At 39.0% G+C, this 24304-nt stretch overlaps 1 protein-coding gene across 1 annotated transcript; it reads left to right on the top strand.

Annotated features, from left to right (window-relative positions):
• The first annotated feature begins 2468 nt into the window (after positions 1–2468).
• On the top strand, positions 2469–3065 carry LOC115875722. The gene has a single exon (XM_030891238.1). The coding sequence runs from the start codon at positions 2469–2471 to the stop codon at positions 3063–3065; it is 597 nt and encodes a 198-aa protein (XP_030747098.1).
• The last annotated feature ends 21239 nt before the right edge of the window (positions 3066–24304 follow it).

Here is a 24304-nt window from a genome sequence, read left to right as displayed (position 1 = left end):
ATCAGTATGTACTTCGTTCAGTTACGATTGTGTTAAACTATTTAAAAGATCTAGCCACATGTCTATCACGCAACACGTAGACCAGTGTCCAGTATTTGCGTCATTCATATTTCATATAAAGCCTTTGACAAGCTTCTTTCTAATGTTCTTGTTCTTTCGACTCTTCATACAGTAGAATAGTTCTCATACTCCAAATAGTTAAATTAAGTTCTTTGTATTTTCTAATTTATTAAGTAATTAATCTTAGTTATTTTAACTCGTAAATTTCTCTACTAAAATAAAACTACATTAAAGTTCTTCAACGTTTTATTCATCAACTCTAACCGGTCAAGGTCACGACACCATCATTACCTTTGCACACGCCACCATAATTGTCAAAGGTATAAAAGGACGCTTACCGCAGAAATCACTATCAGTTTTCATCGAGCTTTAGCAGGTGTCACATTGTAGGACCAGCAGCGCTTAACATAACCTCAAAATGGAAAAAATTCATCATTGTAAGTGAAAAATATTTTGAAAAAAAGTTCCTCGTTTCGGATTGACTCGGCGTAAGATGGAATTTAAAATTAAACCAGTACCCAAGAAAGATAGAGAAAAAAAGATCCACCTGCTATATCACGAAGAACACTATAATGTCATAACATCATTGACGGCCGCATTTTATTGTGGATCCTATTGTGAGGACTGCAGCATCCCTTACGACCACGGTATCTGCCCGGGTCCTACCAAAACCCCGCCTACCCAACAGACAATGCCAAAATTAAATGCCCAGACTCCCTTCGTTTATTCAGAGGACCAACATGTTTTGAAAACCATAAGAAGGTTGGTTCATACGGTAAAGATACTGATCAGACAGACCACATAACTGCGGCGAGAAGTTTTGTTCGATTTGCAAGAAACACTATCCGCAGCCGCACCATTGTTACATTCAGCAGGATACAGGGTGTCCCAGTGTGAAGAACACGTGACCACCTCAGGTTTGCCCTCGTGAATGGAAAGGTGACGAGTAGAAAAATAACCCACGAACAGTGGTTAATGATTTAAGCGAGGATGTCGCAAATGGTCGATGACTACGTCTTGAGCGCAGACGGAGGTCAGGCAGGCGGAGGAATCACCGAACAGTACGTCTTTCGTACTGCTCATCAACGAGGACAGTCTACAGCCTCTTGAAAAGATTGACAATAAATTGCGGTTTGGCGTAAGACTTGCCAAACTAAAAATTTTTCACATCCAGGCAGTGACGAGACTGAAACCGACGACATACCCATCGAAAAGCTAGTTGAGGCTTTCGAGTGTATGACAGATTCAGGAAGCGATGAGGATGATCCAGGCGAATCTTAAGCACTCTAGATGCGCCTCGGATAATCTGATGGTCTTTCTGAGCGAGGAAGATATCGACGTCGCTCTCAGAGAAGAACCATGGATACACAACTCTAGAACAAAGGGTCTTATTAGCCGGTATTACAGGTTTTTCTATAAGCTGGAAGATTACAGCGATGGAAACGGTAAACCCAGATCATGTATTCTAATTAAAAAACATTGCAATGCCTATTTATGTCACAATTACAGCTCCACAGATCTGACAGTTGTTAGATTAGAGGAATCAGGCGGTAGAAACCTTCTTATCAGCTCGGCATATATGCCTCATGAGAAGCCTGCACCAACATTAGAGGTCAAACAGCTAATGCAGTTTAGGATCGTCCATAGGAGATAACGTGCTAATTGGTAGCGATGCAAGCAGCCAACCAAACAACCATGAAGAACACTCTGTTTATTTTTTACGATTTGGAAACGAGGCAGGAGCAGAAATTAGAAGATGGTACACGAACCTAATCTATGTGTATTTCAACAAAGATGCCACAAGTGCCTTAACGATGACTCCAGTAAACTAATTTTTGCGTTCTGTGCGGCTAGACGTCAAATACTAAAAGGACACGACGTAATGGTTTGACCGTCAATTTATCCTAGATCATATTCTCCAGCAAACAGATCTGACGCCAAAACTTATTACCAGAGGTACCAAGTTAATTCTCATGTCTGTGGGTAACGTCAAGTTCCTGGACTCCCTCAATTATTTTCCCATTGCGTTATCGAAACTCCCCAAAGCATTCGGATTAAATGAATTGACGAAAGGGTATTTTCCCCACCTTTTTAACAAATCTGAAAACCAGAATTATATTTGTACGATACTTGCCGACGAATATTATGACGCTAATAATATGAAGACAGAAGATAGGGAAAAGTTCATTAAATGGTAGCAGGAACGTGTAGAGGAGAATTATCTATTTGATTGTAGCATTTTCATTTACCAAATGCTACTTTGTTTTATTATAAAGTTACGTCGATATTTTTTACATAAGGGCTTTCCCAATAAGAACGCTCGATCTTTGGTAACAGCGCATTGCAGGGTCGACAGTCACACACGCGTTATCTCTGCCAGGAATATTCAGTAAGCCCTGACATTTAATATGGAGCGGTATACAACTGAACAACGTGTCGAAATCGTGAAATTTTATTACCAAAACCAGTGTTCTGTCCGGCAAACATTCCGGGCACTTCGTCTAGTTTATGGTGTCCATGATCGTCCTACGGAGTCCACAATTCGCTGTTTAATGCAAACATTCAAAGAAAGTGGTTCAGTGGCAGATCGACCAACGCCTGTACGTCAACGAAGAGTGAGATTCGGTGAAAATATTACTGCTGTTCGGGAAAGTGTTCATGAGAATCCGAGACAGTCTATTCCGCGTCGTTCTCAAGAACTTGGACTTTCACGGATATCAACCTGGCAAATTATGCATTATGACTTACATCTTCACCTATATAAGTTGCAATTGACTCAAGAATTAAAGCCCAGTGATCATAGACTGCGACGTGAATTTGCTAACTGGACGCTAGAACACTACATGGAGGATGATCCTGATTTTGGGGAAAAAATAATCTTTAGTGACGAGGCGCATTTCTGGTTGAGTGGCTTCGTTAACAAGCAGAACTGCCGAATTTGGAGAGATGAAAACCCGCGGGACATTCACAAAGTTCCACTGCATTCCGAAAAAGTAACCGTATAGTGTGCTTTATGGTCCGGAGGAATAATCGGTCCTTACTTTTTCGAAAATGAAGAAGGAGTTGCAATTACTGTCAACGGTGAGCGATATAGAGCTATGCTAAGAACATTTTTGTGGCCTACAGTGAGTGATATGAATCTTAGAAACATGTGGTTTCAACAAGACGGAGCAACGTGCCATACTGCACATGAAACAGTAACATTATTGCATGAGCAGTTCGAGGGGTCTGTTATATCGCGAAATGGCGACGTCAACTGGCCGCCAAGATCATGCGATTTAACTCCGTTGTATTTTTTTTCTGTGGGGTTTCCTTAAACCTCGTGTTTATGCCGACAGACCACGAACTGTTGACGCTCTTAAAGCCAACATCAGACAAGAAATTGCTCCGATTGAACCACACTTGTGCAATCAGGTCATCGAAAACTGGACTCGCAGAATTCGACTCACCAGGCAAAGCCGCGGCGGACGTTTAAGTGGCATAATTTTTAAAACATAATTTCACGATATATAAGTGATAAACTATGTCCTTCTTATTTGAACTTTTATTTTACCTTTTACAAAGATAAATTATTGGGAAACCCTTACAACACTTAAATTTCGGGCCTTAAACGGTCTCTTATCGAAAATATTTTTAATTGGATCGTACCTTATAACACAATCTCTAAAAATATTGTTTTTTGTTAAATGTTAAAAATTTTGTTATCTCATAGATGGATGAAGGTCCCATATAGCTTTTGACTGTTAAGATTTTAAAAAGGATCAGTAGTTTTTGTAAGATTTTCTTTGGTATTCCATAGTGCAGAAGCAAATGCTTGTTCCCACCCCGCCACCAATAAAAGAGCAGCCGTTAGCAACATTTTTAACTTAAATTTCAATATAAGGAAAGTTTGTATTACATGATTTCGAGAAGGAATTTGTTGATTATTGCGTATCCGACGTCGAAATTCTTACCCAAGCCTCTCTGAAATTCAGACAACTCATGATAGATGAGGGGAACGTATTTCCATTTACGGAAGTCTCAACACTACCTAGCGCGTGCAACAACATTTTCCGGCGAAATTTCCTCCAACCAGAGACCATAGGGATCATACCGAAAAACGGGTACAGGTTCGGCAATAACCAAAACAAGATTGCACTCCAGTGGTTATTGTGAGAGGAGAAACAGAGAGGAGTTGAGATAATACATGCAGCAAAACAACAAGAGAGTATCGTTGCGGGGTGCAAAGTCGACGGATATTGCAACATAACAAAACAGGTGTTTGAGTTTCACGGGTGCTATTACCACAGATGACCAATATGTTACAAGTACGAGAGACCAGTACCGCTCAAAGACGACCCTACACAGACACTGGATTCTCGATATGAAATTACAGTTTCCAAGATCCAGCATTTAATGGACCAAGACTATGAGGTTATCGAGATGCGGAGTGTGACTTCCAACACGATATGAACGATGAAATCAAGCAGTATACCGAAGACCATCTTTTACTTGTAAACTTTCCGCTAAATCCGCGTGAGACTTTTTACGGGGGCCGCACGGAAAATATGAAGACTTACTACAAGTGCCAGGAGGGAGGACAAATCCGATGTTTCCTCACTTTACCCGTGGGTTAAAAGGTATGGAAAGTACCCCGTAGGACATCCGGAAGTTATCGTCGGAAAACAGTGCTCTAAACTTACCTTAAACGAAACTGACGATCTGATTAAATGTAAAGTTCTTCCACTTCAACAGTTGATCCACCCTGTATTACAGGTAAAAATAAACGATAAACTCATGTTTAATTTGCGTACCTGTGGAAAAAAAAGTATCAGAGAGTGTAATCATAACGTCGAAGAAAGGGTAATAAGCAGAACCTGGGTTATTAACGAAGTGGTGAAGGCGCTGGAAAAAGAATACCAGGTGTTACAAATATATGAAATATAAGAAATAGAATTCCTGCAATATGACCCGAGTTTGTTCAACGGACATATTAGCAAGTTCCTCAAAATCAAGCAGGAATCGTCAGGTTAGCCTTCGTACTGTACAACACTTGAATCAAAGGACCAGTATGTGCGTGAATATTTGGAAAAGGAAGGCGTTACACTAAACCTGGAAAGCATATTTCTGTAAATCCTGGTCTTAGGCAGCTTGAAAAAGCAGTAATCACATCGTTTTGGGGCAAGTTAGGTCAAAGGGAAAACCAAGGGAAGACGTCTATCGTGAATCAACAAGTACTGTTTTCCATGCTAAACAATCCTGCAACCGACGTCAACGCCAAATTACCAGTGGACGACGACACTTTGTTGGTAAACTGGTAATTTAAAGACGAAACATATGGTGAACGTATGTCTGGCCGCCTCTACTACGGCTCAAACCCGATTTAAGCTTTATAGCTACCTGGAAAAAGTCGGAGATAACGCTATTTACGCGGATACAGATAGCTTATTTACTTATCAAAACAGGGGCAACAAGATATTCCGCTTGGAAATTTCCACGGTGAAATGACGGATGAACTGGAGGGGTATGGCGAGGGAAGTTACATTGACGAATTCATGTCTGGAGATCCCAAAAATTATGCGTATAAGGTATATTCACCTAAAGCCGAGGAATATTCCATAAAGTGTAAAGTTAAGGGTCTCTCCCTAAACCACAATGCCTCTCAAACCATCAACTTTGAAATCATCAAATCCATAGTTTTAACAGAAGCCTGAACCTATCACGATTATATACAGGCAGATACGACGAACAGCTGACCACAAGGTTATGACAACACAGCTGACAAAACCCTACGGACCGCTGTCGACCAAACGCTGTCGACTACCGTTTGGATTTAAAAAAACTAGACATCGAGACGATTATTATGTTAAATGTGTGTACCGCTATTCTATAAAACTATATTAAATTTCTAGTTCATAGTTTAGTTATAAAGTTCCTAATTTATTTGTGATATTGTGACCCTAATTTATTATTGTTAAGGGGCCCACAGACGGTCAATATGTTTGCGCATTAAAATTGCCTAATAATATTGTTAGTTATCCCCAAAGAGTACAATGAATTTGTTCAATAACTAGTTTCATTTTGCACTTTGGTTAACATGGATAAGAAAAAAACAACTACTATATATTGCCATTGTTTTGGCCACTTGTTTAACAAAGAAACAAAAGTGTCGAAGTAAATGGATCAAAGATTGGTATAAGAAAAGAGGCCAGTATTCTGCTTTTTGTATTCCATAAAGCTAGCAAAGAATGGTACATTTCGATGGCTTCTAAAATAAATCGCCTTTCTTTCTCTTTTGCTTTTGATCCCATATTTGTTGACAAACAACTGATCTAAATATTCTAAATAGAGACGAGCAGCGAGACAAACACGCAGAGAAAACGAAAATTACTGAACTCTTGTGCAATATTATCCACACACGATACAAACTAATTACTATTGCACAATAAAAATCAAACTGTTTTTGATTGACACAATATATTATGCAACCTTTCCATGTAAACCCTAAACGGTCAATATTATTGCACAAATCTACAGGGTGGGGCATAGAAACTTCCTTTTTTTGCGATCACACTGTAACAGCAGGTGAGATCGTAGAAGAGTGGGGAAACAGGCGCTGAACGCAGGCACTCGGCAACTTTTGTTTTGTATACGCTGCAGTCGTAAAAATGAGGTGGACAAGAGAACAGCGTGCATTTGCAGTGGAAGCGTATTTTTCGAGCAATTCATTTGTGGCTGTGCAACGAGCGTTCCGTGTCCGCTTTGGGATTCAGCCCAGGGGTGCAGTTCCCGACCGTAAGTCAATTCTTTTGTGGGTAGAGAACTTCAGAACAACCGGAAATGTGATCAAAAAAGGCTCGGGACGACAAAAGACCGTTACAACGCCAGAAAATGTTGAGGCAGTTCGACAGTCCATTCTGAGATCTCCAAGGCGCTCTGCTCGCAAGCATGCGGCAGCCCTAGGAATATCTAACCGATCAATGCGTCGAATACTTCACAAAGAGCTTCACTTTCATCCATACAAAATGGTTGTTGTGCAAGAACTTTTACCCCGTGATTTTCATAACCGCGTAACGGCATGCGAAACTTTATTGGAAGATTTACCCCATGACGCACTGGTTTTCTTTAGTGATGAAGCATATTTTCACCTATCCGGCTGCGTCAATAAGCAAAATATGCGCTATTGGAGTGACAATAACTTCATGAGAGGCCCCTGCACAGTGATAGAGTGACAGTCTGGTGCGCGATGTCTAGAAATGGGATTATTGGTCCTTTTTTCTTCGAGGATGATAATGGAGGAGCAGTTACCGTCAATTCACAGCGGTATGTGAACATGTTGCAAACTTTTTTTGCACCACGTCTTGAAGAAATGGAACGAGAAAATGTATGGTTTCAACAGGATGGTGCAACCGCCCACACATCCCGTGCTTGTATGGAAGTTTTAAGGGCAATGTTCCCCGGGCGACTCATCTCTCTTCGGGGTGACATCACCTGGCCAGCGCGCTCGCCTGATATAGCCCCCTGCGATTTTTTTTGTGGGGATATCTAAAAAGCGGAGGTTTTTAAACATCGCCCCGCAACCCTTCTGCAGCTAAAAAATTGTATTCGGCAAGAAATAGCTCAAATTCCACTAACTATGTTGGAACGTGTAATGGGAAGCTTTCAAAATCGAGTACAACAATGCATAGATAATGGAGGCTGCCATCTTCAAAACGTTTTGTTTAAAACAATATGAATTAAAACTTTCAATTGCATATATTCATTTTTAGAAAATAAATATTTTTTATAAGCAGTACTTGTTTTTAATTTGCTCTCGGAAAAAAGGAAGTTACTGCGCCCCACCCTGTATATATTTCGCAATAATATTGCCCGTTTGTGGGCCGCTTTAAGTGGCCCCTAAACGCTCAATAATATTGTCAAGACTTAAATAGATGTCAACTTAGGTTTAGATCAAATTGGGAAAAAAATCACAAATAATATATAATTCTAGTTAATATAATATACTTCGAGTAAACCAATTTGATATAGGCCCAAGAGATCGGTTACCTGCATGAGTAGAGGGGGATGGCCGATTCACCATCCTCCTCCCGGCGCATTTTCTATTTTTATTGTGTAATATTAAATGTTTCTTTCTATTATTTTAGCCGATCATGCCGAGCCTCAAAAAAAATAGAAAAAACATTTATTACACAATAAAAATAATGCGCCGGGAGGATCGGCCATCCCCCTCTACTCATGCAGGTAACCGATCTCTTGGGCCTATATCAAATTGGTTTACTCGAAGTATATTATATTAACTAGAATTATATATTGTTGTGATTTTCCCAATTTGATCTAAACCTAAGTTGACATCTATTTAAGTCTTGACAATATTATTGAGCGTTTAGGGGCCACTTAAAGCCACAAACGGGCATGTGCAGAAATATATACAGGTGGGGCGCAGTAACTTCCTTTTTTCCGAGAGAAATTAAAAACAAGTACTGCTTATAAAAATATTTATTTTCTAAAAATGAATATATGCAATTGAAAGTTTTAATTCATATTGTTTAAACAAAACGTTTTGAAGATGGTGCCCTCCATTATCTATGCATTGTTGTACTCGATTTTGAAAGCTTCCCATTACACGTTCCAACATAGCTAGTGGAATTTGAGCTATTTCTTGCCGAATACAATTTTTTAGCTGCAGAAGGGTTGTGGGGCGATGTTTAAAAACCTCCGCTTTTTAGATATCCCCACAAAAAAAAATCGCAGGGGGCTATATCAGGCGAGCGCGCTGGCCAGGTGATCCCCGGTCGCCCGGGGAACATTGCCCTTAAAACTTCCATACAAGCACGGGATGTGTGGGCGGTTGCACCATCCTGTTGAAACCACACATTTTCTCGTTCCATTTCTTCAAGACGTGGTGCAAAAAAAGTTTGCAACATGTTCACATACCGCTGTGAATTGACGGTAACTGCTCCTCCATTATCATCCTCGAAGAAAAAAGGACCAATAATCCCATTTCTAGACATCGCGCACCAGACTCACTCTATCACTGTGCAGGGGCCTCTCATGAAGTTATTGTCACTCCAATAGCGCATATTTTGCTTATTGACGCAGCCGGATAGGTGAAAATATGCTTCATCACTAAAGAAAACCAGTGCGTCATGGGGTAAATCTTCCAATAAAGTTTCGCATGCCGTTACGCGGTTATGAAAATCACGGGGTAAAAGTTCTTGCACAACAACCATTTTGTATGGATGAAAGTGAAGCTCTTTGTGAAGTATTCGACGCATTGATCGGTTAGATATTCCTAGTGCTGCCGCATGCTTGCGAGCAGAGCGCCTTAGAGGTCTCAGAATGGACTGTCGAACTGCCTCAACATTTTCTGGCGTTGTAACAGTCTTTTGTCGTCCCGGGCCTTTTTTGATCACATTTCCGGTTGTTCTGAAGTTCTCTACCCACAAAAGAATTGACTTACGGTCGGGAACTGAACCCCTGGGCTGAATCCCAAAGCGGACACGGAACGCTCGTTGCACAGCCACAAATGAATTGCTCGAAAAATACGCTTCCACTACTGCATTGCACGACTGTTCTCTTCGTACACACCCTCTTTATACGACCTGCAGCGTATATCCCAAAACAAAAGTTGCCGAGTGCCTGCGTTCAGCGCCTGTTTCCCCACTCTTCTACGATCTCACCTGCTGTTACAGTGTGATCGCAAAAAAAGGAAGTTTCTATGCCCCACCCTGTAGATTTGTGCAATAATATTGACCGTTTAGGGTTTACATGGAAAGGTTGCATAATATATTGTGTCAATCAAAAACAGTTTGATTTTTATTGTGCAATAGTAATTAGTTTGTATCGTGTGTGGATAATATTGCACAAGAGTTCAGTAATTTTCGTTTTTTCTGCGTGTTTGTCTCGCTGCTCGTCTCTATTTAGAATATTTAGATCAGTTGTTTGTCAACAAATATGGGATCAAAAGCCATCGAAATGTACCATTCTTTGCTAGCTTTATGGAATACAAAAAGCAGAATACTGGCCTCTTTTCTTATACCAATCTTTGATCCATTTACTTCGACACTTTTGTTTCTTTGTTAAACAAGTGGCCAAAACAATGGCAATATATAGTAGCTTGTTTTTTCTTATCCATGTTAACCAAAGTGCAAAATGAAACTAGTTATTGAACAAATTCATTGTACTCTTTGGGGATAACTAACAATATTATTAGGCAATTTTAATGCGCAAACATATTGACCGTCTGTGGGCCCCTTAACAATAATAAATTAGGTCACAATATCACAATATAAATTAGAACTTTATAACTAAACTATGAACTAGAAATTTAATATAGTTTTATAGAATAGCGGTACACACATTTAACATAATAATCGTCTCGATGTCTAGTTTTTTTAAATCCAAACGGTAGTCGACAGCGTTTGGTCGACAGCGGTCCGTAGGGTTTTGTCAGCTGTGTTGTCATAACCTTGTGGTCAGCTGTTCGTCGTATCTGCCTGTATATAATCGTGATAGGTTCAGGCTTCTGTTAAAACTATGGATTTGATGATTTCAAAGTTGATGGTTTGAGAGGCATTGTGGTTTAGGGAGAGACCCTTAACTTTACACTTTATGGAATATTCCTCGGCTTTAGGTGAATATACCTTATACGCATAATTTTTGGGATCTCCAGACATGAATTCGTCAATGTAACTTCCCTCGCCATACCCCTCCAGTTCATCCGTCATTTCACCGTGGAAATTTCCAAGCGGAATATCTTGTTGCCCCTGTTTTGATAAGTAAATAAGCTATCTGTATCCGCGTAAATAGCGTTATCTCCGACTTTTTCCAGGTAGCTATAAAGCTTAAATCGGGTTTGAGCCGTAGTAGAGGCGGCCAGACATACGTTCACCATATGTTTCGTCTTTAAATTACCAGTTTACCAACAAAGTGTCGTCGTCCACTGGTAATTTGGCGTTGACGTCGGTTGCAGGATTGTTTAGCATGGAAAACAGTACTTGTTGATTCACGATAGACGTCTTCCCTTGGTTTTCCCTTTGACCTAACTTGCCCCAAAACGATGTGATTACTGCTTTTTCAAGCTGCCTAAGACCAGGATTTACAGAAATATTTTCCAGGTTTAGTGTAACGCCTTCCTTTTCCAAATATTCACGCACATACTGGTCCTTTGATTCAAGTGTTGTACAGTACGAAGGCTAACCTGACGATTCCTGCTTGATTTTGAGGAACTTGCTAATATGTCCGTTGAACAAACTCGGGTCATATTGTGTTATCTTCTATTTCTATATTTCATATATTTGTAACACCTGGTATTCTTTTTCCAGCGCCTTCACCACTTCGTTAATAACCCAGGTTCTGCTTATTACCCTTTCTTCGACGTTATGATTACACTCTCTGATACTTTTTTTTCCACAGGTACGGCATAAATTAAACATGAGTTTATCGTTTATTTTTACCTGTAATACAGGGTGGATCAACTGTTGAAGTGGAAGAACTTTACATTTAATCAGATCGTCAGTTTCGTTTAAGGTAAGTTTAGAGCACTGTTTTCCGACGATAACTTCCGGATGTCCTACGGGGTACTTTCCATACCTTTTAACCCACGGGTAAAGTGAGGAAACATCGGATTTGTCCTCCCTCCTGGCACTTGTAGTAAATCTTCATATTTTCCGTGCGGCCCCCGTAAAAAGTGTCACGCGGATTTAGCGGAAAGTTTACAAGTAAAAGATGGTCTTCGGTATACTGCTTGATTTCATCGTTCATATCGTGTTGGAAGTCACACTCCGCATCTCGATAACCTCATAGTCTTGGTCCATTAAATGCTGGATCTTGGAAACTGTAATTTCATATCGAGAATCCAGTGTCTGTGTAGGGTCGTCTTTGAGCGGTACTGGTCTCTCGTACTTGTAACATATTGGTCATCTGTGGTAATAGCACCCGTGAAACTCAAACACCTGTTTTGTTATGTTGCAATATCCGTCGACTTTGCACCCCGCAACGATACTCTCTTGTTGTTTTGCTGCATGTATTATCTCAACTCCTCTCTGTTTCTCCTCTCACAATAACCACTGGAGTGCAATCTTGTTTTGGTTATTGCCGAACCTGTACCCGTTTTTCGGTATGATCCCTATGGTCTCTGGTTGGAGGAAATTTCGCCGGAAAATGTTGTTGCACGCGCTAGGTAGTGTTGAGACTTCCGTAAATGGAAATACGTTCCCCTCATCTATCATGAGTTGTCTGAATTTCAAAAAGGCTTGGGTAAGAATTTCGACGTCGGATACGCAATAATCAACAAATTCCTTCTCGAAATCATGTAATACAAACTTTCCTTATATTGAAAATTTAAGTTAAAATGTTTCTAACGGCTGCTCTTTTATTGGTGGCGGGGTGGGAACAAGCATTTGCTTCTGCACTATGGAATACCAAAGAAAATCTTACAAAACTACAGATCCTTTAAAATCTTAACAGTCAAAAGCTATATGGGACCTTCATCCATCTATGAGATAACAAAATTTTTAACATTTAACAAAAAACAATATTTTAGAGATTGCGTTATAAGGTACGATCCAATTAAAAATATTTTCGATAAGAGACCGTTTAAGGCCCGAAATTTAAGTGTTGTAAGGGTTTCCCAATAACTCGATCTTTAAAAGGTAATAAAATAAAAAGTTCAAATAAGAAGGACATAGTTTATCACTTATATATCGTGAAATTATGTTTTAAAAATTATGCCACTTAAACGTCCGCCGCGGCTTTGCCTGGTGAGTCGAATTCTGCGAGTCCAGTTTTCGATGACCTGATTGCACAAGTGTGGTTCAATCGGAGCAATTTCTTGTCTGATGTTGGCTTTAAGAGCGTCAACAGTTCGTGGTCTGTCGGCATAAACACGAGGTTTAAGGAAACCCCACAGAAAAAAAAATACAACGGAGTTAAATCGCATGATCTTGGCGGCCAGTTGACGTCGCCATTTCGCGATATAACAGACCCCTCGAACTGCTCATGCAATAATGTTACTGTTTCATGTGCAGTATGGCACGTTGCTCCGTCTTGTTGAAACCACATGTTTCTAAGATTCATATCACTCACTGTAGGCCACAAAAATGTTCTTAGCATAGCTCTATATCGCTCACCGTTGACAGTAATTGCAACTCCTTCTTCATTTTCGAAAAAGTAAGGACCGATTATTCCTCCGGACCATAAAGCACACTATACGGTTACTTTTTCGGAATGCAGTGGAACTTTGTGAATGTCCCGCGGGTTTTCATCTCTCCAAATTCGGCAGTTCTGCTTGTTAACGAAGCCACTCAACCAGAAATGCGCCTCGTCACTAAAGATTATTTTTTCCCCAAAATCAGGATCATCCTCCATGTAGTGTTCTAGCGTCCAGTTAGCGAATTCACGTCGCAGTCTATGATCACTGGGCTTTAATTCTTGAGTCAATTGCAACTTATATAGGTGAAGATGTAAGTCATAATTTGCCAGGTTGATATCCGTGAAAGTCCAAGTTCTTGAGAACGACGCGGAATAGACTGTCTCCGATTCTCATGAACACTTTCCCGAACAGCAGTAATATTTTCACCGAATCTCACTCTTCGTTGACGTACAGGCGTTGGTCGATCTGCCACTGAACCACTTTCTTTGAATGTTTGCATTAAACAGCGAATTGTGGACTCCGTAGGACGATCATGGACACCATAAACTAGACGAAGTGCCCGGAATGTTTGCCGGACAGAACACTGGTTTTGGTAATAAAATTTCACGATTTCGACACGTTGTTCAGTTGTATACCGCTCCATATTAAATGTCAGGGCTTACTGAATATTCCTGGCAGAGATAACGCGTGTGTGACTGTCGACCCTGCAATGCGCTGTTGCTACAGATCGAGCGTTCTTATTGGGAAAGCCCTTATGTAAAAAATATCGACGTAACTTTATAATAAAACAAAGTAGCATTTGGAAAATGAAAATGCTACAATCAAATAGATAATTCTCCTCTACACGTTCCTGCTACCATTTAATGAACTTTTCCCTATCTTCTGTCTTCATATTATTAGCGTCATAATATTCGTCGGCAAGTATCGTACAAATATAATTCTGGTTTTCAGATTTGTTAAAAAGGTGGGGAAAATACCCTTTCGTCAATTCATTTAATCCGAATGCTTTGGGGAGTTTCGATAACGCAATGGGAAAATAATTGAGGGAGTCCAGGAACTTGACGTTACCCACAGACATGAGAATTAACCTGGTACCTCTGGTAATAAGTTTTGGCGTCAGATCTGTTTGCTGGAGAATATGATCTAGGATAAATTGACGGTCAAACCATTACGTCGTGTCCTTTTAGTATTTGACGTCTAGCCGCACAGAACGCAAAAATTAGTTTACTGGAGTCATCGTTAAGGCACTTGTGGCATCTTTGTTGAAATACACATAGATTAGGTTCGTGTACCATCTTCTAATTTCTGCTCCTGCCTCGTTTCCAAATCGTAAAAAATAAACAGAGTGTTCTTCATGGTTGTTTGGTTGGCTGCTTGCATCGCTACCAATTAGCACGTTATCTCCTATGGACGATCCTAAACTGCATTAGCTGTTTGACCTCTAATGTTGGTGCAGGCTTCTCATGAGGCATATATGCCGAGCTGATAAGAAGGTTTCTACCGCCTGATTCCTCTAATCTAACAACTGTCAGATCTGTGGAGCTGTAATTGTGACATAAATAGGCATTGCAATGTTTTTTAATTAGAATACATGATCTGGGTTTACCGTTTCCATCGCTGTAATCTTCCAGCTTATAGAAAAACCTGTAATACCGGCTAATAAGACCCTTTGTTCTAGAGTTGTGTATCCATGGTTCTTCTCTGAGAGCGACGTCGATATCTTCCTCGCTCAGAAAGACCATCAGATTATCCGAGGTGCATCTAGAGTGCTTAAGATTCGCCTGGATCATCCTCATCGCTTCCTGAATCTGTCATACACTCGAAAGCCTCAACTAGCTTTTCGATGGGTATGTCGTCGGTTTCAGTCTCGTCACTGCCTGGATGTGAAAAATTTTTAGTTTGGCAAGTCTTACGCCAAACCGCAATTTATTGTCAATCTTTTCAAGAGGCTGTAGACTGTCCTCGTTGATGAGCAGTACGAAAGACGTACTGTTCGGTGATTCCTCCGCCTGCCTGACCTCCGTCTGCGCTCAAGACGTAGTCATCGACCATTTGCGACATCCTCGCTTAAATCATTAACCACTGTTCGTGGGTTATTTTTCTACTCGTCACCTTTCCATTCACGAGGGCAAACCTGAGGTGGTCACGTGTTCTTCACACTGGGACACCCTGTATCCTGCTGAATGTAACAATGGTGCGGCTGCGGATAGTGTTTCTTGCAAATCGAACAAAACTTCTCGCCGCAGTTATGTGGTCTGTCTGATCAGTATCTTTACCGTATGAACCAACCTTCTTATGGTTTTCAAAACATGTTGGTCCTCTGAATAAACGAAGGGAGTCTGGGCATTTAATTTTGGCATTGTCTGTTGGGTAGGCGGGGTTTTGGTAGGACCCGGGCAGATACCGTGGTCGTAAGGGATGCTGCAGTCCTCACAATAGGATCCACAATAAAATGCGGCCGTCAATGATGTTATGACATTATAGTGTTCTTCGTGATATAGCAGGTGGATCTTTTTTTCTCTATCTTTCTTGGGTACTGGTTTAATTTTAAATTCCATCTTACGCCGAGTCAATCCGAAACGAGGAACTTTTTTCAAAATATTTTTCACTACAATGATGAATTTTTCCATTTTTGAGGTTATGTTAAGCGCTGCTGGTCCTACAATGTGACACCTGCTAAAGCTCGATGAAAACTGATAGTGATTTGCGTGTGTTGTCCTTTTTATACCTTGACAATTATGGTGGCGTGTGCAAAGGTAATGATGGTGTCGTGACCTTGACCGGTTAGAGTTGATGAATAAAACGTTGAAGAACTTTAATGTAGTTTTATTTTAGTAGAGAAATTTACGAGTTAAAATAACTAAGATTAATTACTTAATAAATTAGAAAATACAAAGAACTTAATTTAACTATTTGGAGTATGAGAACTATTCTACTGTATGAAGAGTCGAAAGAACAAGAACATTAGAAAGAAGCTTGTCAAAGGCTTTATATGAAATATGAATGACGCAAATACTGGACACTGGTCTACGTGTTGCGTGATAGACATGTGGCTAGATCTTTTAAATAGTTTAATTAATTTTAGAGGTAAGACCTGTCGTAGAAGATCGAGATTTGACGTAGAAGGCCTGTCTGGAGATTTGTTTTTCTTGGGTAAAAGGAAATGTGTGTGGAGTTGCTCGGGTTGTTCCATGTCTTCAGGAATATCTCCATGTTTTGTAGATATTCCTGTTGTAGTAGACAACAGTTATGTCTATGGAGAGAATGAAGTTAGCATAATTGCTTGTTTGATTTGAAGTTGCAATTAACATTGTAGATTAACTATCAACTGTATACTATATGTGTAGATTAACATTGCAATTAACAATGTGTTTACATTGAGATTGAAGAGTAAATATTCTCATTCCATGGGTAGTTACATCTACAATTTCATTATTGGAATTACAATAAATGGTTACATTTATTGTAATGGCTGAATTGCTGAATTGTATTGCTGGCTTGAATACAACGAATATCCATTGGTTAGAGCTTAATGGATGCCAGATTTCGATTTCAGTCTTGATTACTTGTTCGCTATAATAAATCCTTATTGTACTTAAAAGGAGGTACAGGAATAAAGGATTTATACAGGAATATATTGAGGTATTGGTAAGTTGTATGGGTAAAGGTATTAAATTATATAATTCGAAAAGATCATTCGTTACAAGTGGTATGTGTATTGCAAAAATTAATAATTTTTCTATGTAAATGACTGATAACGAACAGATATCGAGATACTTATATGCGTTTTCTATCTTATCAATATCATAAGGAAATTGTAATGTTGAAGTCAATTTAATTTCATGGAGTTCCTGTCTTAAATGTCTAGGTGCAATTACTCTTGGATGTATAATATTTTGTTTAGCAAATAGAATAGAAGCAGCTATTGTGTCGAATTCCTCATTTAATTCGTTTACGATTTGAGATAAGAGATTCAAGCGATCTGTTACTGTTTGTGCGAAACTTAAATAATTAATACGTTTTATAGTTGAATTAGAAAATTTATTAAATTTTAAAATATTTTGATTAAATGTATTTTGATTTTTAATCATATCTTGTGAAGTTTTGTTGTAATCATTGTATAGCTTCGGATATTACTTGAACTTGTTGTTTGAGTAAGTTTTTCATATCTTTGTTATCTTGTGCCATGGTTTTAATAGCTTCAGTTTAGTATTCTGCATCAGGTGATGATTTTGATAATTCGTTAGAGTTATGTCCAGTTAAGTGACATATTGAACCGAATTTGGTTTTTTCAAGTTATTACACAATGGTCGAGATAATTGATATATTCGATTGGCAATCTTCTTATGGTTTTCAAAACATATTGGTCCTCTGAATAAACGAATCTCCCGATCTCCCTTCTTAACTTGGCATAATTAGGTTATTTATCGGTGTGAGCGATCGCCTCAACCAGTACCCGAGGTAAACACAGGTGGTCTTTGTTGGTTATTGCAACAATACTTTTCCGCATTTCACATTTCCACATACTTAGTAAAAAGTATTGTATTTACCTCCACGGCCGCGTCCTGTCGGCATTTTCACGGTCGTAACACCGTCAGACAGAATGTCTCGGTATTTAATCCAGTACTATTCGACTGGTATATGGAAGATATCTCCCAAACATCGTCGAATAGTACGTCACCAGCTGAGCTGGTTTACAATTTATCCACCCGTCGCCCCGTGCGAAATCTTTTGAGCAGAAATTGATCCCCATTTGATCATTTAGGGCTATGCCCTCTGCCCCTTTCTTTAAAATATCTTCTATAGCCCCCTTCACCCATTTAATGGGGTCTTCACAATTGGGTACTGGTTTAATTTTAAATTCCATCTTACGTTCGGTCAATCCGAAACGAGGAACTTTTTTCATATTTTTTATTAAAATTTTTCCATTTTTGAGGTTATGTTAAGCGCTGCTGGTCCTACGATGTGACACCTGCTAAACCTCGATGAGAACTGATTTGAGTGATTTGCGTTGTGTTGTCCTTTTTATACCTTCCAGGTGTGGTAGCGTGTGCAAAGGTAATTATGGTATAGTGACCCTGAGCGGTTAGGGTTGATAAATATAACGTTGAAGAAATTTAATGTAGTTTTATTTTAGAAGACAAATTTACGAGTTAAAATAACTAAGATTAATTGCTTAATAAATGAGAAAAAATATAAAGAACTTAATTTAACTATATGGAATATGAGAACTATTCTAGTGTATGAAGAGTCGAGGAGTCGAAATAATAAGAACATTTGAACGAAGTTTTTCAAAGGCTTTATATGAAATATGATTGACGTAAATACTGGACACTGGTCTACGTGTTGCGTGATAGACATGTGGACATAGAGATCTTGTAAATAGTTTAATTAATTTTAGAGATATGATTCAATTAAAAACGGAAATACATTGAAGCGCGTGATAATTTGGCACGCAAATAAAATAATTTGGAAATGTACTAAATAGGTTTTGATAAAGGTGGCGAATAAGGAACTAACAAGAAATTAAACTTTGACATGTTACGTTCGTATATTAGATTACATGAGTAATATGATATACAGAGTAATACAATCCTCCCCCCAAAAGTGTTTTGCTAGTCTTAAATAGAGTAGGAAAACACTAATGTATGAAATTTAGAAGTACATTAGCATTAACAGAGTAGGGATATAATTATTTTACTTGAAGGTGAGTATAAAATTCTTAATAAAAGAATATAATAATATGTGTGCGTGAGATGAAAGTTCTTATACAATAGTAAAATATATGAATATTAAAATTTTAATAGAATTAACAATCAAGATTAGTAGAGTTGTTTTAGAGAATTTATATAAATATGAATTGATCCATAAAGGAATATACATTTTTAAAGATTCCCGAAGGAATTTTAAATATTCCCGAAAGAATATTTGATCCATAAAGGATGTAAATGATTCTCGAAGGAACGTAAAAGATTCCCGAAGAATTGTGAAATATTCCCGAAATAATATATGATCCATAAAGGATATAACATTTTTTAAAGATTCTCGTAGGAATTGATCCATAAAGGAATGTAAATTTTCAAGGATTTCCGAAGGAACGTTGTATTGGCTGGGTGGACTGTATATAACTCGAACTCGTTATTTAAAAATATTTATTTAATAAACAACAACAAACTTTAACTATTCTAAATTGTCTTTGATTATAACTTAGCTGCAACTGGTGGCGCACGATAATAGATTCGTAGCCCGCAGTGTGTGTACTCTCTTAAACTTCCCAGAGAACACCCCCGTTATCCTGGTTTTCGACCGCGAGAGGTAAAATCACACATGTGTTTCTGCCCCCGTGCCCCGCTTTTCCCACTGGTTAAGCACTTAACTTACGCACTATCGCGTCGCGAAGGGTGAGAACACTGTTGTCACGTTTACGGCGATGTTGTTGTTAAAAAGAATGTATTTAAAGTATGTGGCCTGAACATGCCCTCGGCCTTGAAAGAGCTCACACTTTCAATCGGACATTGGAAGAGGACAAATTCTGGAGAAACTTCGCTGGATGACACCACCTCCTGTTTGTATTGAAGCAACACGGCTAATGCCGTCTGTTCCGGGATGGAGCTTGATAATTCTTCCCATTTGTGTTTTTTGCTGCATTTCTGATATAAAGTCTCGTTCCCAACGTCTCCAAAATTGTTGAGAAAGTTGTTGAATCAATTGAAATCTGGTTAATCGATTTGTCTTTATGTCTTCTACATTATCATCTGGCACAGCTACTAGTGGTCTGCCTATCAAGAAGTGGGTCGGAGTGAGAGGAAGGAAATCGTTTGGATCGGATGTTAAAGGGCAAAGAGGTCTAGAATTTAGTATGCCTTCAATCTGGCACAAAATTGTTAAAAACTCCTCAAAGTTAACTGCGTATTCCCCAGAACCCGCTTTAAGTGATGCTTGACACTCTTCACACCGGCTTCCCACAGGCCGCCAAAGTGAGGTGAATACGGTGGTATGAAAGACCAATTGATTTGCCCAAGTGCGCTTGCGTTTACTAAATTATTTCGATTTGATTTTAAAAATTACCTAGTTCTCGATAAGCTCCGACGAACGTGGTACCATTGTCGGATACGATTTTTATTGGTTTGCCACGCCTGGAAGCAAAACGACGTAATGCTTGAATGAACGAACTAGTTGCTAAACTGGAAATGAGTTCAAGGTGGAGGGCTTTGGTAGAAAAGCAGACGAATAGCCCAACATAGCACTTTTCTACCTTACATCCCCGTCCCCTTTTATTAAAAACGGCCCTGCATAGTCGATTCCTGTCACATGGAATGGACTAGAAGGTGTAACTCGATCGCGAGGCAAATTGCCCATGATTGACTTGACAAGTTCGGGATTAAATCTAAAGCATCTTAAACATTTTCGTACCGTTGCTCTGGCTAGATTGCGTCCGCGTATAGGCCAAAATGTTTCTCGTATAGAACCTAATAATAATTGAGGACCCGCATGAAGCAAACGACAATGCTCATACTGAAAAGCAATTTAGTAAATTGATGATCTGAATGCAAAACCAATGGATGTTTTTTATCAACTGAAAAATCTGAATGCTTCAATCTACCGCCTACGCGAATTAGGCCATTATGGTCTAGAAAGGGAGTAAGATTGCTTAATTTATTTTTTGGACTGAGAACTTGCTTCTTTGATAACTTCAAAAATTCGTCTGGAAACGATTGCCTTTGTGCAGCTCTAGTAAGACACTTTAATGAAAACTGTAACTCTGGAACCGTAAGGGGACCTACCTTGTGGTCAATACTGGAGCAAAGACAATTATTTTTAAACCTTAGGATGTAGGCAACAATTCTTTTGAAGGTTAGACAATTTTGAAAATTTCTCGAAAGGAAACTCGTTAATAATATTGACTGGAAGCGAAGAAATCTTCTGAGATTTTAATTCCGGTAGTTGACTTACTTTATACTCGACAGATGGCCATTCGGATGAACTTAGTTTAAGCCACGAGGGACCATACCACCACTTATCAGCATCTAGAATTTGCTTAGGAAGTAGCCCTCTCGATACATAATATGCCGGATTATCTAGTGACTGGACATAACGCCATTCCCTATCCTTAGTAAGGGATTGTATCTCTACTACTCTGTTAGCGATAAAACATTTTAATAAGTTGGGAGCCATTTTAATCAAAGCTAATACAATAGTGGAGTCCGACCAAAACACGCAATCATCGAATTTTATGTTCATAGATTGTATTACCTTGTCTGCTAAACGAGCCAGCAATAAAGCGGCACACAACTCAAGCTTTGGAATTGTAAGGGTTTTTACGGGAGCGACCTTGGACTTAGCGCAAAGAAGCCTTACCTTCACCTTTCCGTCGGGATATGTCGTACGTATACATGCTCCGTAAGCTCGAGTCGATGAGTCTGAAAAACCATGTAATTGGATGCTTGATGAAAAACCATGTAATTGGATGCATTTGCCTAAAACTTGGCGTGGAATTTTTAACATGCTTAAATTTGGTAATTCCTCTCGAAACCGATTCCACTGATCGGCTAAATTGCTTGGCAATAAATCGTCCCAAGACAACCTTTCAGACCAAAGACGCTGCATGAACATTTTGGCTACAACAATGCAGGGACTGAGAATACCCAACGGATCGAATATTCTGGCTATTAAAGATAGAACCGCCCATTTCGTACATTTTTTAACGGTAGAAAAATCGTCTATATTGTAAATTAAAACGTCGTCCCGAGAAGACCAGTTTAACCCTAAAGTTTTAGTTTTCTCATTTCGGGCAAATTCTAGAACTTCGGATGATATATTATGATCACTTATATTTTTGAGAACAGCAGGTTCATTGGAATGCCATTTTCTAAGCTCGAAGCATCCATTTTTAAAGTATTTGAAACCTCTTGACAAATATATCCTACTTGCTCGATAGTATCGGCACCCGTGAGCAGGTCATCTACGTAGAAATCATGACGTATGATATTAGCGATATCAGGCCGACTCTCCTCGCATTCATTAGCCAACTCGAAAAGGCAACGAATCGCTAGGAAGCTTGAGCTCGCTTGGTCATAAGTTACCGTATTCAATGAATATGATTTTATATCGTTGTTTGAATTAGGTTCGCGTCAAAGAATTTTTTGTTTGAAGTTTCGCTGACTGGGCTCAACTAATATTTGACGATACATTTTTGCAATGTCCGCCGAAATCACGTAAGCATGCTTTCTGAAACGCAATAGAATAGTTTGTTGTTGTGCTCGCTTCCCGCAACACACCGTGGTGCGGCATGTAATATTCGATGGTCTCGACACTCGGCTGATTTCTATTAATCTGGTCCACAGTCATGTGGTTTATATCCTCGTACTCTAGCATGAAGTTGACGTATCTATCACGAAGGATTGCATTGTTTTTCAACTTGCGCTCGATAGAAATAAATCGTCTCTCTGCTTGTTCTCGGGACATTCCTAATGTTTCAGCTGGCTGTTTTAAGGGTAAAGTAACGATAAATCTCCCTTCAGAATCGCGACGGGTCGTTTTGGATTGTATTTTGGAAAATATTTCTTCGCATTTTATTTCATCAGGTGAAAGCGGTTTTGTAACGCTAGCTTTCTCGATTTCCCAAAATTTCGTGAGAATTTTATTTAGATCTTGATGTATACTACTTAAATGGCATTTAGTAAAATTCTTGTTACCACTTGCGCCGGCTTCCCCTACTTACCCCGATATAATCCATCCAAGTTTTGTGTCTTGGAGAATCGGTAAATTTTTCCGCACGACATTTTACTAGTGCCCAAAATATTCCAGAATAAGTCTGCTCCGATAAGCATGTCTATTGACCCAGGTTCTAAAAATTTGGGATCTGCTAATTTTAGATTTCTTGGAATATTCAGAGCATCTGTATTCAAATTTGAGTACCCGGAAATATTAGTAATTTCTGGAATAATAAAGCATGTTGCTTGAGTTTTAAACTTGCCTTGTATCGCGCGAATTTCGACATTGCATTTATCTTGAATTCTAGACGCGGCGTTACCTATACCTAAAACCGTTAAATTAACCTTATGTCTATCTAAGTTTAATTTTTTACATATGCCTTGTGTAATGAATGATGATTGCGAACCGCAATCTAGCAGAGCACGCGCAGTGTGGCACACGCCAAACTTATCTAATAAATGTACTTGAGCAGTGGAAAGTAAGACACAAATAGGCCATGATGCTTGAAAACCGCTACTTAAAGAGTTAATATTTTCTTCGTTTTCGCTCGTACTATTTGTTGGAGACTCGGTCTTAGGACTGCCGTTTGGTTTTTCTGGATGTAAAAGAGTGTTGTGCCATGATTTGCACTTTCGGCAGGGACCCATTTTACATTTTTTAGCAGGGTGATTATCTCGCAAACAATTAAGACATAGTTTTTTCTTTTTAATGAATTCGGTCCTTTTATCTAGCTGTAAACTTAAAAATTGATCGCAAGAATATATGGCATGATCTTGGTTGCAATAATAGCAGGCAAAACTTGAGGCTAGAAGTGCTCTAGTATTTTGTTTATCTCGAAACCTTGATTTGTCCTGCTTGTTTGGTACACCCTGCTTATCACTGTTCTTATACTCTATTGTTTCAAGAAAGTCAGCAAGCTGTTTTAAAAATTTACTAAAATCGACTAAAGTAGGCACATCGATATCAGCTGATTGTCTTTCCCAATCATTGCGCGTGTTATAATCTAACTTAGAATTTAATAAATATATAAGCAGTGTGTCCCAGTTGGACGTATCATTTAAATTCACAGCTTCAAAATGGTAGTGTAATATTGCCTATCAACTTCGGGCATATGCCGGAAGCATTCATCATTGCTTTGATAGCAGATATTTTTTCCTCAGATATAGAATTTTTTACATCTGCAGGTTTTGGAGTTAGCACAATTGATACACTAGCTGTCCTCGTACGAATGAAGATTTTAGATTGATTTTGGTCCAGTTTTTATCTATGTAGGAAGTTTTGTATTCCAATTCAAAAAAGGGATTGATTAAATTTCAAGCATTTAACTTTGGAATACGGAACTTTCTTATAATCAAGTAACCCTGTGCATGCCTTAAAGTCTTTAAAATGGTGAGCCTT

This window comes from Sitophilus oryzae, unplaced genomic scaffold (assembly GCF_002938485.1).
Source record: "Sitophilus oryzae breed Bouriz unplaced genomic scaffold, Soryzae_2.0 scaffold_1058_pilon_pilon, whole genome shotgun sequence".
In the NCBI taxonomy this organism is placed as follows: domain Eukaryota; kingdom Metazoa; phylum Arthropoda; class Insecta; order Coleoptera; family Curculionidae; genus Sitophilus; species Sitophilus oryzae.
The sequence above is the reverse complement of the archived record's forward strand: the minus strand, read 5'-3'. Positions and strand labels throughout refer to the sequence as shown.